Below are 14,130 nucleotides of genomic sequence, written 5' to 3' on the forward strand. Positions count from 1 at the left end.
CTGTGGCAACTCTGTTGGACGGAGTATCAATCAGGAAATAGTTGAGGCTTGTAATAAGGGAACATCTATAATTATGGGGGATTTTAACTATCATATTAATTGGACAAATCAAATTGGGCAGGGCTGCCTTGAGGATGAGTTCATTGAGTGTATTAGGGATGGGTTTCTTGAGCAGCATGTAACTGAACCGACCAGGGGGCAGGCAACCTTAGATCTGGTCCTGTGTAACGAGACAGGATTAATTAAAAATGTCCTAGTAAAGGATCCCCTTGGAATGAGTGACCATAACATGGTTGAATTCCATATTCAATTAGAGGGTGAGAAGGTTGGATCTCAAACAAGCGTGCTAAGCTTGAATAAAGGAGACTATGAAGGTATGAGAGCGGAATTGAGTAGAGTGGACTGGGAAAATAGATTAAAGGGTAAGACGATACATGATCAGTGGTGTACATTTAAGGAGTTATTTTACAACTTCCAAAAAGTATATATTCCACTGAGAAGAAAAGGGTGTAAAAGAAAAGACAGCCATCCGTGGCTAAGTAAAGAAATTAAGGATAGTATTCGACTAAAAACAAGGGCATATAAGGTAGCCAAATCTAGTGGGAGGATAGAGGATTGGGAAAACTTTAAAAGACAGCAAAAAATAACAAAAAGATTGATTAAGAAAGGGAAGATAGATTATGAAAGTAAATTAGCAAAAAATATAAAAACAAATAGTAAGAGTTTTTATAGTTATATAAAAAGAAAAAGGGTGGCTAAAGTAAATGTTGGTCCCTTAGAGGATGAGACCGGGAAATTAATGGTGGGAAATATGGAGATGGCAAAAACACTGAATGAATATTTTACATCAGTCTTTACAGTAGAGGACACTAAGAATATCCCAACACTGGACAAACAGGGGGCTATAGGGGGGGAGGAGCTAAACACGATCAAAATCACTAAGGAAGTGGTACTCGGTAAAATAATGGGACTCAAGGCGGATAAATCACCTGGTCCTGATGGCTTACATCCTAGGGTCTTGAGGGAAGTGACGGTAGGGATTGTGGATGCATTGGTAATAATTTTCCAAAACTCCCTGGACTCGGCAATGGTCCCGGCAGACTGGAAAACTGCTAATGTAACACCCTTATTTAAAAAGCAGTAGACAGAAGGCTGGAAACTATAGACCGGTTAGCCTAACATCTGTGGTAGGTAAAATTTTGGAGTCCATTATTAAGGAGACAGTAACAGGACATTTGGATAATCATAATTTAATAGGACAAAGTCAGCATGGTTTTATGAAGGGGAAGTCATGTTTGACAAATTTGCTGGAGTTCTTTGAGGAAGTAACATATAGGGTGGATAAAGGGGAACCAGTGGACGTAGTGTATTTAGACTTCCAAAAGGCATTTGACAAGGTGCCACACAAAAGATTATTGCTTAAGATAAAAAATCACGGGATTGGGGGTAATATTCTGGCATGGATAGAGGATTGGCTATCTAACAGAAGGCAGAGAGTTGGGATAAATGGTTCATTCTCAGACTGGCAATCAGTAACTAGTGGTGTTCCGCAGAGGTCAGTGCTGGGTCCCCAACTCTTTACAATCTATATTAACGATTTGGAGGAGGGGACCGAGTGTAACATATCAAAGTTTGCAGATGATACTAAGATGGGGGGGAAAGTAGTGAGTGAGGAGGACATAAAAAACCTGCAAGGGGACATAGACAGGCTAAGTAAGTGGGCAGAGATTTGGCAGATGGAATACAATACTGGAAAGTGTGAGGTTATGCACTTTGGCAGGAAAAATCGTAGAGCAAATTATTATCTTAATGGCAAGAAACTGGAAAGTACTGAAGTACAAAGGGATCTGGGGGTCCTGGTGCACGAAACTCAAAAGTTTAGTATGCAGGTGCAGCAAGTGATTAAGAAGGCCAATGGAATGTTGGCTTTCATTGCTAGGGGGATAGAATATAAAAATAGGGAGGTATTGCTTCAGTTGTACAAGGTATTGGTGAGACCGCACCTGGAATACTGCGTACAGTTTTGGTGTCCATACTTAAGAAAGGACATACTTGCTCTCGAGTCAGTACAAAGAAGGTTCACTCGGTTAATCCCGGGGATGAGGGGATGGACATATGAGGAGAGGTTGAGTAGATTGGGACTCATTGGAGTTCAGAAGAATGAGAGGCGATCTTATTGAAACATATAAGATTGTGAAGGGGTTGGATCGGGTGGATGCGGGGAAGATGTTCCCGATGATGGGTGAAACTAGAACTAGGGGGCATAGTCTTAGAATAAGGGGCTGCTCTTTCAAAACTGAGATGAGGAGGAACTACTTCACTCAGAGGGTGGTAGGTCCATGGAATATGCTGCCCCAAAAAACTGTAGAAGCTACATCATTACATAAATTTAAAACAGAAATAGACAGTTTCCTAGAAGTGAAGGGAATTAAAGGTTACGGGGTGCGGGCAGGAATTTGGACATGAGTCTAGGTTCGGATCGGTCATGGCCCTGTGGGTAGCGGAGCGGGCCCAGGGGCCGTGTAGCCTGATCCTGCTCCTATTTCGTGTGTCTAATTCTGTTAGATGCAGGAGATGGTTCTGTGATAGTGGATTGGCAGTTAGGATCAGATCAGCCATGATCTTACTGAATGGCGGAGCAGGCTCGAGGGGCCGATTGGCCTACTCCTGCTCCTATTTCTTATGTTCTTATGTAACCCCAGTTAGATGCGCAAACGGGGTTTCTGCTGACCTTCCGCTAAAGTTACGGCAGCCGAGCAGAAGAACCCCCGAGAAAATTCTCAGTGAAATGTTTTTAGAAGTCCATGCCTGGCTTTTATATGGAGCTGGCCACCTGCTTGTACACGTCATCACTGAACTTTTTAAATTTTCAGTTCATACTAAGTATTCTCAGTGGTGCCTAAATATAGAAAATGTGAAGGAAACATGAAACGTTTCAGACAGTAGACTGTCCACTATATTCAGGCATCATTGAGAATATTTAGTACAGTATGAACTGACAATTAAGATAAAAAGCTGTGCTCTAGGTAAAGTTGTCCAAAGAGTGTTATTGTTAAGTAGTCATGGCAAATATAGTTCAGGTTGGAATTTGGGTTTTTATGTCTAAGAATCTTAAAAGGGAAGCAATTCTTAAATCCAAAGATTTTTAAAAAATAAAAATACAAAAACAGGGGAAACTTGCCCAAATAACCCATAAAAATAAGTCTATCAATTGCATGTTTTTATGTTGAATAAATAAAAATCATGACTTTTTTTTCAGGTGGTGTGGCTCGCCTGTGACTTGGAATCCTCCTGTTATCAGATTGACTTCATCTGGCAATGTGATGTTGGTGACTTTTTCATCAAATGTACCAAGAGATGGGGCAGTATTTAAAGCATATTTTGAAGCTATTCGAAAAAGAGGTAAATTTGCAGAAAATTGTTTTTCAGAAACTATTTTGAGCTGTGTGACTAACATTAGACCTTTTGGCTTTATCAAAACTTAAACCTTAAATTGGACCAGTGGATGAACCAAAAGCTTCTTTTTGTGTGTGCGCAGCTGAGCATTGCTGATAATGGCAGAAAATGGATTCAGCCCCACTAGAGTTTGATTCTGATTACATAACTTTCAGTACAGTAAATTGACAAGTACAGCTCATGTTTTTAAACCTTTAATATTGTTGACCTATGACAGCATTGATATTGCGAATAATTTAAAAAAGACTAGTTGATCTCCCATGGCGTTATACATACTCATATATCAGAGAATATTATCATGCTCTTACCTGTCTCTGATGTCCTTGTGTTGCTGTTTTTCCTCTCTCTCTTCTGCTTCTCTCCCTGTAACTCTTAATTTTGTTTCTCGCTCTGTCCTCTTCAGCAGTCTCTGCCTTTACTTTTGGGTGGGAGGTGGTGGCTGGTACGGCACGGTGTGACGGGAAAAGGAACTACCAACAATTACATGCTGCAGTGAAATGTGACCTTCAGTGGCTCTCGACCCATCCTCTTCCCCCAATAATTCATACTACCCTCCAGCCATTCAACAACAACCTGTATTTATATAGCACCTTTAACGTAGTAAAACTTCCCAAGGCGCTGCACAGGAGCATTTTAAGACAACAAATTTGACACCGATCCACATAAGGATAAATTAGGGCAGCTGACCAAAAACTTGATGAAAGAGGTAGGTTTTAAGGAGCGACTTAAAGGAGGAGAGGTAGAGAGGAGGAGACGTTTAGGCAGGGAATTCCAAAGCTTAGGGCCTAGGCAACAGAAGGCACGACCACCAATGGTGGAGCGATTATAATCGGATGCTCAAGAGGGCAGAATTAGAGGAGCGCAGATACCTCGGGGGGTGTTGTGGGGCTGAAGGAGTTTACAGAGATAGGAAGGGGCGAGGCCATGGAGGGATTTGAAAACAAGGATGAGAATTTTGAAATCGAGGCGCTGCTTAACCGGGAGCCAATGTAGGTCAGCGAGCACAGGGGTGATGGGCGAACGGGACTTGGTGTGGGTTAGGACACGGGCAGCCGAGTTTTGGATGATCTCAAGTTTACGTAGGGTGGAATGTGGGAGGCCAGCCAGGAGTGCATTGGAATAGTCAAGTCTTGAGGTAACAAAGGCATGGCTGAGGATTTCAGCAGCGGATGAGCTGAGGCAAGGGCAGAGACAGGCGACGTTATGGAGGTGGAAGTAGGTGGTCTTTGTTATGCTGCAGATACGTGGTCAGAAGCCCATTTCAGGGTCACATATGACACCAAGGTTGCGAACAGTGTGGTTCAACCTCAGACAGATGTTAGGGAGAGGGATGGAGGCAGTGGCTAGGGAACGGCGTTTGTGGCGGGGACCGAAAACAATGGCTTCGGTCTTCCCAATATTTAATTGGAGAAAAATTTTGCTCATCCAGAACTGTATGTCGGACAAGCAGTCTGACAATTTAGAGACTGTGGAGGGATCAAGAGAAGTGGTAGTGAGGTAGAGTTGGGTGTCGTCAGCGTACATGTGGAAACTGACGCTGTGTTTTCGGATGATGTCACCAAGGGGCAACATGTAGATGAGAAATAGGAGGGGGCCAAGGATAGATCCTTGGGGAACACCAGAGGTAACGATGCGGGAGCGGGAAGAGAAGCCATTGCAGGTGATTCTCTGGTTACGATTAGATAGATAAGATAAGGACCCATCGCCAGAGATCTTCTCACTTGCAACATGTTTCCCTCCTCCCTCCTCTTCCTATCTATTTCACGCAAAGGGGCTTTGTTTGCTTTCAAAATTGAACAGTTTAAAAAAAAAATCTTAATTAGAATGAGGAAGGACACTGGGGTGAATTTTCTCGAGGCTTCTCTTGCTCTGCCGCTGTTACTCCGTTCACCGCCACTGTCTGCCGGTATCTTTTATCTGTGTCTGTCCCTCTCTGTCTCATAGGTGTTAGCAATTACGATCTCATTCTCACAGAAATAAGGAACTAGCAATTACCTTTACTAGCTGTAAGCAAACACAGTTGGCCAATTAGTTGACTTTAAAATTCAGCTGGTTTATTTTTTGAAAATGGAACTGACATTAACATGAAGTCTCTCTCTTAATCCCTTTCTCTCTCAATCACTTTCTCTCTCTTACCGCCTCCCTTTGGCCCCATTCTCTTTCTATCTCTATCCCCTTCCTTATCTTAATGCACTTTCTGAAGTTTATAGAACACAAAACAAAATCTACAACAGGCATATTATCAGAACAGTACTTTTTTGTCTCATTCTCTCTCGCACAAATGCACTGAGCCACTCGTTAAAAACATTCATGATGAATTTTATATCAATAAAGCTTTTGAAATTTATCCTCTTTCAAAAACATTAAAAAAAGCTACTGAGTAGAAAGTGCTAGAAGCTAAAGAAAATTATTCCATAGTTACAGGTGATTTAATGGTACTGATTCATCTTGGGGAAATTAGATACAGTGCACATGCTCAGACTGTACAATCCAAATTCAGCTCATAAACTCACAGCGCTGGGCAAAAATATAAATGGTCAGCTTTTGGGAGAGGGTGAGGTCTTCATGTGAAAACTTTGATGAAGGCTTTTAAAGACAAAAAAAGACAATTCAGTGGCTAAATGTAATCATGCTATTGTGAAATATATCATTTGGGGGTATTTTTCTTTTTCTTAAACCAGTATTTTGCATATTAGAAATTGCAATTACTGAGAGAGAAAAAAGGTGACTGAAAAAATTTATAATGTATGGGAGCCCAGTGGATAGATTGCATTCACAGGGCGATGTTTTCTCACTATAAAAAGCATCTATTCAATTCAAATCGCTTTATTATCTATAGCGTGTCACACAAGACACCTTTAACATTGAAAAGGCACCACCTACAGGAGTAACACATACTGCAGGTACTTTTAATGAGTTTTCAATAAAATGCACACTCCACACATTGACTTTAATATATAATAGCTATCTATTGTGAACAGTGATTACAAACATACTAGGGGAAATGTAGGCAACAGAAATTTCCTATTCTCAGCCACAGCATTATCTGTTTAGCATTATATATGATTTGGAAAGGTAAATAAGGTATAATTCCAGCAATACTGTTTATTTTTACTCAAATACAAGTATGTTATAATGATAATGGTTCTCATCACTTACGTAATATGGTTTTAATTGTCTTGAGGTCAATTGTGACAATTCTGAAAAACAGAATGTAGTTTCCACTTACTCAGAAATATCAGTAAACAAAGATAAAAAGGCCAAAGCAGAGGCACAGAAGATTTAGCATTTCCCTTCGTTCCAATAAAAAGTTCCCATTCTTAACTTCAGAAGAGCCACACTTAAAATATACTTACTATGGAAGCATATTACTATTTTTCTTATTTTCATTTTGGGACTCTTGTAAGTGGGATTGATGAGCTTAATGCCGAGGAGAAAGGTTGTGATAAGCGGCCATGTCCTCTGCGATTTTAGCATGCTTTGTTAGCCAACTGTGACGCATGTAATTGTAAACTTCAAATACTTATTTTGAGATAAAAATTAATTTGATTCTTTCCCTCCACAGGTTGTGGTGGTAACCTCATATCCTGGAATGGCTCCTTGAGTTCTCCCTATTACCCTCGTTACTATCCTCCCAAAGTTGACTGCACCTGGACCATCACTGTGAGTAGTAATAAAATGTTATTTATTTAAATCCCCCCCCTCTGCAAATAGTCTTTCAGCTGAGAGGAAAAAGCCTAACTGACCTATTGCTTCTCATGGACATCAAATCTAACCAATAATGGTTTCAATATAAGAGTACGCAGAACTAAAGTTCCAATTATTCCTTTGTTGATAACTTCTATATATCTGGGGGTGAAATTGTGCTTTTGAACCATAGTTTTAAGTGTAGTACTGACTTAAGGACTGCATTGTCTTTCATTTTGAAATATTTTTGTTACTCGTAAACTAAGGAAATGACTTGCATTCATGTAGCACCTTTCATGATTTCAGGATGTCCCAAAGCACTTTACAGCCAATTGATGTACTTTTGAAGTTAATCACTGTTGTGATTTCCAGCATCCTGAAATTTGGATTCTTAGAAAACCTGGTCTAGAAATTGTTTGTATTCTGCTTGGAATGGTGGCAGCCATAGTTGGATATATAAATTTATTTTCTGAGTCACACTTTAGGCATAGTTGGTAATCATATAAAGTCAAATATAGGACTGATTGATTGAATATAATAGCTGTTATCTTGTTCCTTAACAGACACCTGCTGTAGGATATATTATAGCCCTTTCTGTTATTGTTTTGGAAATTCAAGAGAGATCCCAAAGTTCAGGCAACTGTGATAAGGACTGGTTGGAGATCGAAGGGATCAGGTAAGTCAATCGAGATTGTAGAGCTGTATTACTGTGTCTAAAGTACTACATCTATATTGAAGAGAGACGATCTGATCTAATCGGGGTCTTTAAAATGATAAAGGGATTCAGTAGGGTAGAAATTATTTTCTCTGGTGAGGAAACCAGAACAAGGGGGCATAATCTTAAAATTAGAGCAAGGCCAGTTAGGAGTGAAATCAGGAAGCACTTTTTCACACAAAGGCTAGTGGAAATCTGGAACTCGCTCCCCAAAAGGCTGTGGGCGCTGCATCAACTGACATTTTCAAGACTGAGATCAGTAGAGTTTTACAAAAGCAAAATACTGCAGATGCTGGCAATCTAAAATAAAAACAAAAAATGGTGGAAACACTCAGCAAGTCAGGCAGAGAGAAACAGAGTCAATGGGGGGAATTTTAACCTAAAACAACGGGTGGGTTTGGAGCGTGGGGGTAGTTAAATTGTTAAAAATCGGAATCCTGACATGAACCCGCCTCCAACCCGCCCACTTCCGGTTTTAATGGAGGCAGATGGGGGGTGGGGAGGCGGCAGCCAACCCACTGCCAGGAGGCGGCAGCCAACCCACTGCCAGGAGGCGGGACATCAATTTAAATATTTTAATGAGGCAGGAAGCCTCTTTAATCTTCATTTTGTTTTTAACTGCAGCTGAGTGGGCTTTACACACCTCGTAAAACTCGGCAGTTACAGCAAGGGGAGAACTGCTGCATCCAGGAGGTTAAGTGTCATTACACCTATCTCCTGGATCCAGGATCCCTGCCCAACACACACCCTGCAATCGGAGACCCCCTCACGAGGCCACCGACCGCCTTCGCAGACCTCCCCAACTGATGATCCTGAGGCTGGCCACGATCCACCGGTGGCCAGTCCCGATTGTCTCTTCCCTCCCCACCCCGGGTCCCTTGAAGGCCCCGATCTTCCTTCTCGTTCCCCCCCCTCCTATCCCTCGACGGCCCTGATCATCCTTCTCTACCCCCTCCCCCGATCCTCCAGAGTCCGGCACCGGCCCCCATCCGATCCTTCCGTCCCTCGCCTACCAGTCCGCAGCCAGCCAGTCTTGCTATTGAACATAAAGTTGAGGGACTGGCTAAGCAAATAAACAGGTGCAGACATATTGTGGCCAATGGAGGGCCAAAGGTTAGGCAGTTGGGAGTGTGGTTGTATACAATTAGGGAGGGAGTTTGATATGCCTATATAAAATGAGTACATGACTATTTGGTTCTTTTGGCCTTTAGGGTGTCAGCCTTGGCGCTCAGTGGTAGCATTCTCACCTCTCAGTCAGAAGGTTGTGGGTTCAATACCCAACTCCAGAGACTTGAGCACATAATCTAAGCTGACACTTCAGTGCAGTACTAAAGGAGCGCTGCACTGTTGGAGGTGTCGATTTTAGGGTGAGATGTTAAACCGAGGCCCCATCTACCCTCTCGGGTGGACATAAAAGAGCCCATGGTACTATTCAAAGATGAGCAGGAGAGTTCTCCCTGGTGTCCTGACCAATATTTATGCCTCAATCAACATCACAAAGACAGATTATCTGGTCATTATCACTTTGCTGTTTGTGGGACCTTGTGTGCAAATTGGCTGCCACATTTCCTATATTACAACAGTGACTCCACTTCAAAAGTACTTCATTGGTTGTAAAGCGCTTTTGGACATCCTGAAGTCATGAAAGGTGCTATATAAATGCAAAACTGTCTCTTGGGCATGTCAGCGGAGACCTGTCTTTAGTGGCTCTGCTTCACAAAGAAGGTTAACAGACAGCAGTGCCATCTCCTGGAGGCTGTAGTAGCAAGCGTTGATAAATCAGTAAACCATGTAAGGAATATTAAACAAAGAATGTCAGATGAATCTCTTAACCCTTTGTCTCAGCTGTAGATCAAAGAACTGGCCGAAGATTTACCACCATATCTAAGGGTTATTAGATGCCTAAAAACTTCAGCTTACCTACAAATTGTATTACATTGACTAGTCGAGAGTAGATTCACAATTACACAAACCAAGCCAAACAAATCTTTTTGGCTGCAGTACACTATTGACAGGTGAACAGAATATCCTGCTTCATACAACCTCGTCCTTCCAGACTGTCTGTGGTAGAGTCCTGTCACCATCTGAAACACTCGTAGTCTTTGCTGGTGACATCTGCGAGGTTAATCCCAATCCATAGTTGTAGTACTCCCCTTTTCTTGAATCATCTACTTCTCGTTGCATAAAATGTAACTAATATTGCTGTTTTCTACACTTTCTGTCAGCAAATATATCAATTGTTGTAGATATAACAATTTTTCTTGCTCACTCATTTTCTATTGAAGTAACTGCTAGTCCTGATAACTGTTCTTGCTTCATTGTAGCACAAGGATAGTTTATAATTTTCAGCTTTGAAAAAGAGTGTTCAGCAGTGGATACAGAAACAGGGATTGTTGGAAACATATCCAGGCATGCAGTGCAAGCATCAGGAAAACAATAAAAGTAAAAAAATTTCCGACTATCAACATTATTGCTAGGAGTTTCACTGTTGATGATTTTGTTATATAGGATTTCCAGCATGGTCACACCAATAACAACTGAGCTGTGAAACTAGGAGACAGGTCTGCAGCATATGTCAAAGCCAAAGTCGAAAGCGGGCCCAGGTGAATTTCTACCCCCTTGGATCTATTTTATGGGGTCCAACTGAAATATCAACCATCCATCAAATAGTTGGGCATATGGCTTGATTTAACACCTAGTAATAATCAGATACATGGAATAAGGTAATAGCAGACAGGCCCAATGTAACTCCAAAATTAAAAATGATTTAAAGTAGGGAGTAATTTGAACTATTGTGTAGGAATGCTAAATATTGCATTTACAGCACTGTAATTTAATGAATTGCATTTAATCACACCTTTGTTTTTGTAGATACTGCAATCGAGTAACTGAGGGTGGCTTCAGCAAGATTTATGGAAGATCTGTTAAAATTAAGTTTCACTCCGATCAGTCAATCACTTACAAAGGATTTTACGTGGAGTACAGAGCTTTCAGCTATGAGGATCGTAAGCAAACTTGCTATTTTGAATTATTGATTTGCAGGAATGATACTTTTTCCATCTTTAATGAAATAAGGATATTTAGTAATTTAATTTGTTCAAAATACATTGGCCTGGAATGTCTGTGCTGTTTTTGCCCCAATTTCAGCGTATGATCGGAAAAGGAAAGTTTGGCAGCAAAATAGAGCCTGTAAAATTTCAGTCGCAATTTCTGCAGCAGGCAACAACTTAGTTTTTTTTGCATTCTGCCTATACAAAGCTGGACTTGTTTGTGACTGGGTCTGACCACCGGGAGATTTCCATTACCCACCACCCAAAGTGAGGGCTTCTCAGGAGCTATTCCCTGTGGTGGAGCAGGAGCAGCAGCTCAGGATGGAGCAAAGCAGAGTCAGGTAGCATTTAAGGAGTATGTACGCCACCAGAGTTAGCCCCACCCCCCCCATAGAATATACAGACAGCCCAGTTCATCCGAATGTCTTAGTGAGGAGATGTGTACCAAAAGTTTGCTTCACCAAAGAGGCAGTAGGGCAATGCTGGTACACACTGCATGAGGATCTGGAGCCATGGTGATCTGGCCCACACTGCTCTCTCTACGGCCATGAAGGTAACAACTGCGCTCAAATTTTGTGGCACAGGTTTATTTCAGGCAGTGGGGGTGGGGGTGGGGTGGAGGGGCGCGGGTGGCACTGTAATATTAGCCAGGGTGCAATGCGAGCATACATTCATCAGGTGACTGGTGCACTTTACAGGAGAGCTGACGAATTCAGCAATTTTGGCATCACAGCAAGGTAGCGACGAGATCGGGCCATTCAGTTTTACGGGGTTGCTTGCAATCTCAAGGCCCAGGGTGGCACCCACGTTGCTTTGTTACCTCCTACAGAAAAACCCCTCAACTACCTCAACAGGAACAGCTTCCACTCCCTGAATGTTCAGCTTGTGCCCGACAACATGCAAAGGATTCTGCATATCAACGCAGGATTTGTTGGAAATTGCATTCATCCTGCAAAAATTCCCACTTCAGGGAAGAAAATCATGTCGACCGATAGCTTGTGCATGACAAAGCCCAGGTAGGTATGCAAAAACTTGAAGCTGCCAAAAGAAAATCTTTTGAGTCAAAAAATAATCTGGAACAAGTTTGTTAGGTCCCAGAGCAGCCCATTTCTGTGATATAGCAGGAGGGATTCTGCTAAAAGGACTGTTCGAGGAGAAGAGCCCTCTTCGTCACTGAGTGCCACTGGCATCCAAGAAGAGTAGCCCAGGGGAATGGAAGGAGGCTACCTCCAGTGTGATTGCCAACTCCACAAAACCACACATACGGAATCAGTGCAGAAAAAAGTTCAACAACATTACTTAGGTCAGCCAAGAAATGAGGACCCACCCTAATCTTACATTAATGAAATATACTAAACATACATGGCACTTAACAAATTTTTACAGTCTTCACATCCTTACATGCATTCAACTTAAAGGAATCCTCCCATTTAATGTAGCTTTTGCATATACATGTCGTCACACCTACTACAAGCCGCATGCTAACATTTGGGTATTACTGTATCTCATTTTAATAATTGGAACATCTCACTTCTTGTACCCTCATGCTTAAAGGGAGATTGGCCCGTAACAACTGAGGGATATCTATGACAGGTGCCAGACCCCAAAAGACAGATCTCTTATCCTGTATGAGGAAGAATCTCCCAAAAATTTGGGAATGGAGACCATAGAGTGCCAGAGACGGGGAAGTAGGAGGGTAACCACCACTTCAAGGTTTGGTATCACATTCTGCTGCTCTTCCTTCTCGTGCAATTCTCTCATTCACTAACTATTAGTAATGCATATATCCCTTTAACCAGATCATTCCTCATGGCCTCTCTGTACCCGAGGTATCAGTCATTAACAAAGCTATATCTGACCACTTCCTTGCCTTCATTTCCACTCACATCCCCCTACCCTCCCTTACTCCATTATTCTCACCAACTGTTCATGGAAACAATCACCCCCACCTCCCTCACAAACTCACTTTCTAAGTCCCAACTGCCCCCATCCCCCTTTGGCCCTCCACTTCTCTTGATATCTCTGCTGCTGTAAATTTGCTTAACTTCATCTCGATGTCCATGTTCATATCAAATCAACCACTGTTTCCCACCCCCATCTCTCCCCTGGTACAGCTGCAACTTCTGTTCTTTCAAGTCAAAGGAACACAAACTGTTGCACAACTGGCCTAAGTTACCAGTTGCCAGAACTAGCTTGATCATTTCAAGTAATGCTGTGCCTTGCTTTTCTTAGCCAAAACAGCCAATTACTCCAGGATCATCCTGATGGATAAAGGCAACCTTAGACTCCTTCTTTAATCACCTTTCCTCAGCTCTTCCTGCCCTCGTATCAACACCGTGCAAGGAGCTCATAGATTTCTTCATCTCTAAGATCGAGACTATCTGCACAGCTGTCCCCAGCCTCTAACCTCTCCCCTATTTCATCCATACCAACCCTACACCCCCACCTTTTTTCAATCTGCCCCACCCTCTCCAAACTTATCATGTCCATGAGATCCACCTCTTGCTGATTTTGTTACTGGTGATCCTGTCCTCTTCAAAACCACTATCATCATCATTCTTAAAAAAAGCTATCCTCAATCCATCTGTCCTCTCCACTTACCGAACCTTCAATCTCTCCTTTCTCTTTAAATGTCCTTGAACGTGTCATGTGGGTTAGAGAGCTACAATAATGATTCTTAGCTTAAAGGACCTCAGCTACTCAGATAGCCTCAAGGACCTTGGTCTATTTACTTTAGAGCAGCGTAGACTTCGAGGTGACCTGATAGAGGGTCTATAAAATAATTAAAGGACTGGATAATGTCCCTATTGACAGATTATTCCAGTTCAACAGAATGGGTAGGACCAGGGGACATGAGTTTAAACTATGTAAGAGTAGGAATAGACTGGATATTAAGTGGTTCTTTTCTTGTCTGATAATGCTCCTGTGAAGCCCCTTGGGACATTTTACTACATTAGAGATGCTATATAAATGCAAGTTGTTGTTGCTTGGCACCCAGCTCTAGCTTGCTTCTACTTTTCTTGACCCTTCATCTGCCTCCATGCTGTCAGACTGCTCGTATGTCATCAAGTCTTGGATGTGTCACAACTTCCTCCAGCTAAACATCAAGCAGACTGAAGCCATCACCTTTGGCCCGTGCCACAAACTCCAATCCTTTGACTTCATCCCCGTTCTACATGCTGCTGTCATTTCCAGAGTATTCCATTGCCCTTGTTGCTGGCC

General features: G+C 42.2%; 1 protein-coding gene across 1 annotated transcript in view; it reads left to right on the plus strand.

Moving 5' to 3' along the window:
- Nucleotides 1-14,130, plus strand: part of LOC147107669 (suppressor of tumorigenicity 14 protein homolog) — a 91,514-nt gene that overhangs the window by 29,020 nt on the left and 48,364 nt on the right. Inside the window, exons 8-11 of the mRNA XM_086006895.1 lie at nt 3,260-3,402; nt 7,022-7,119; nt 7,707-7,819; nt 10,730-10,863. Of these exons, the coding sequence (XP_085863021.1) occupies nt 3,260-3,402; nt 7,022-7,119; nt 7,707-7,819; nt 10,730-10,863 (488 nt within the window). The remainder of the gene's footprint in view (nt 1-3,259; nt 3,403-7,021; nt 7,120-7,706; nt 7,820-10,729; nt 10,864-14,130) is intronic.

Source organism: Somniosus microcephalus, chromosome 14 (genome assembly GCF_052327205.1).
Source record: "Somniosus microcephalus isolate GS21.2 chromosome 14, FLI_Smic_1.0, whole genome shotgun sequence".
Taxonomy (NCBI): domain Eukaryota; kingdom Metazoa; phylum Chordata; class Chondrichthyes; order Squaliformes; family Somniosidae; genus Somniosus; species Somniosus microcephalus.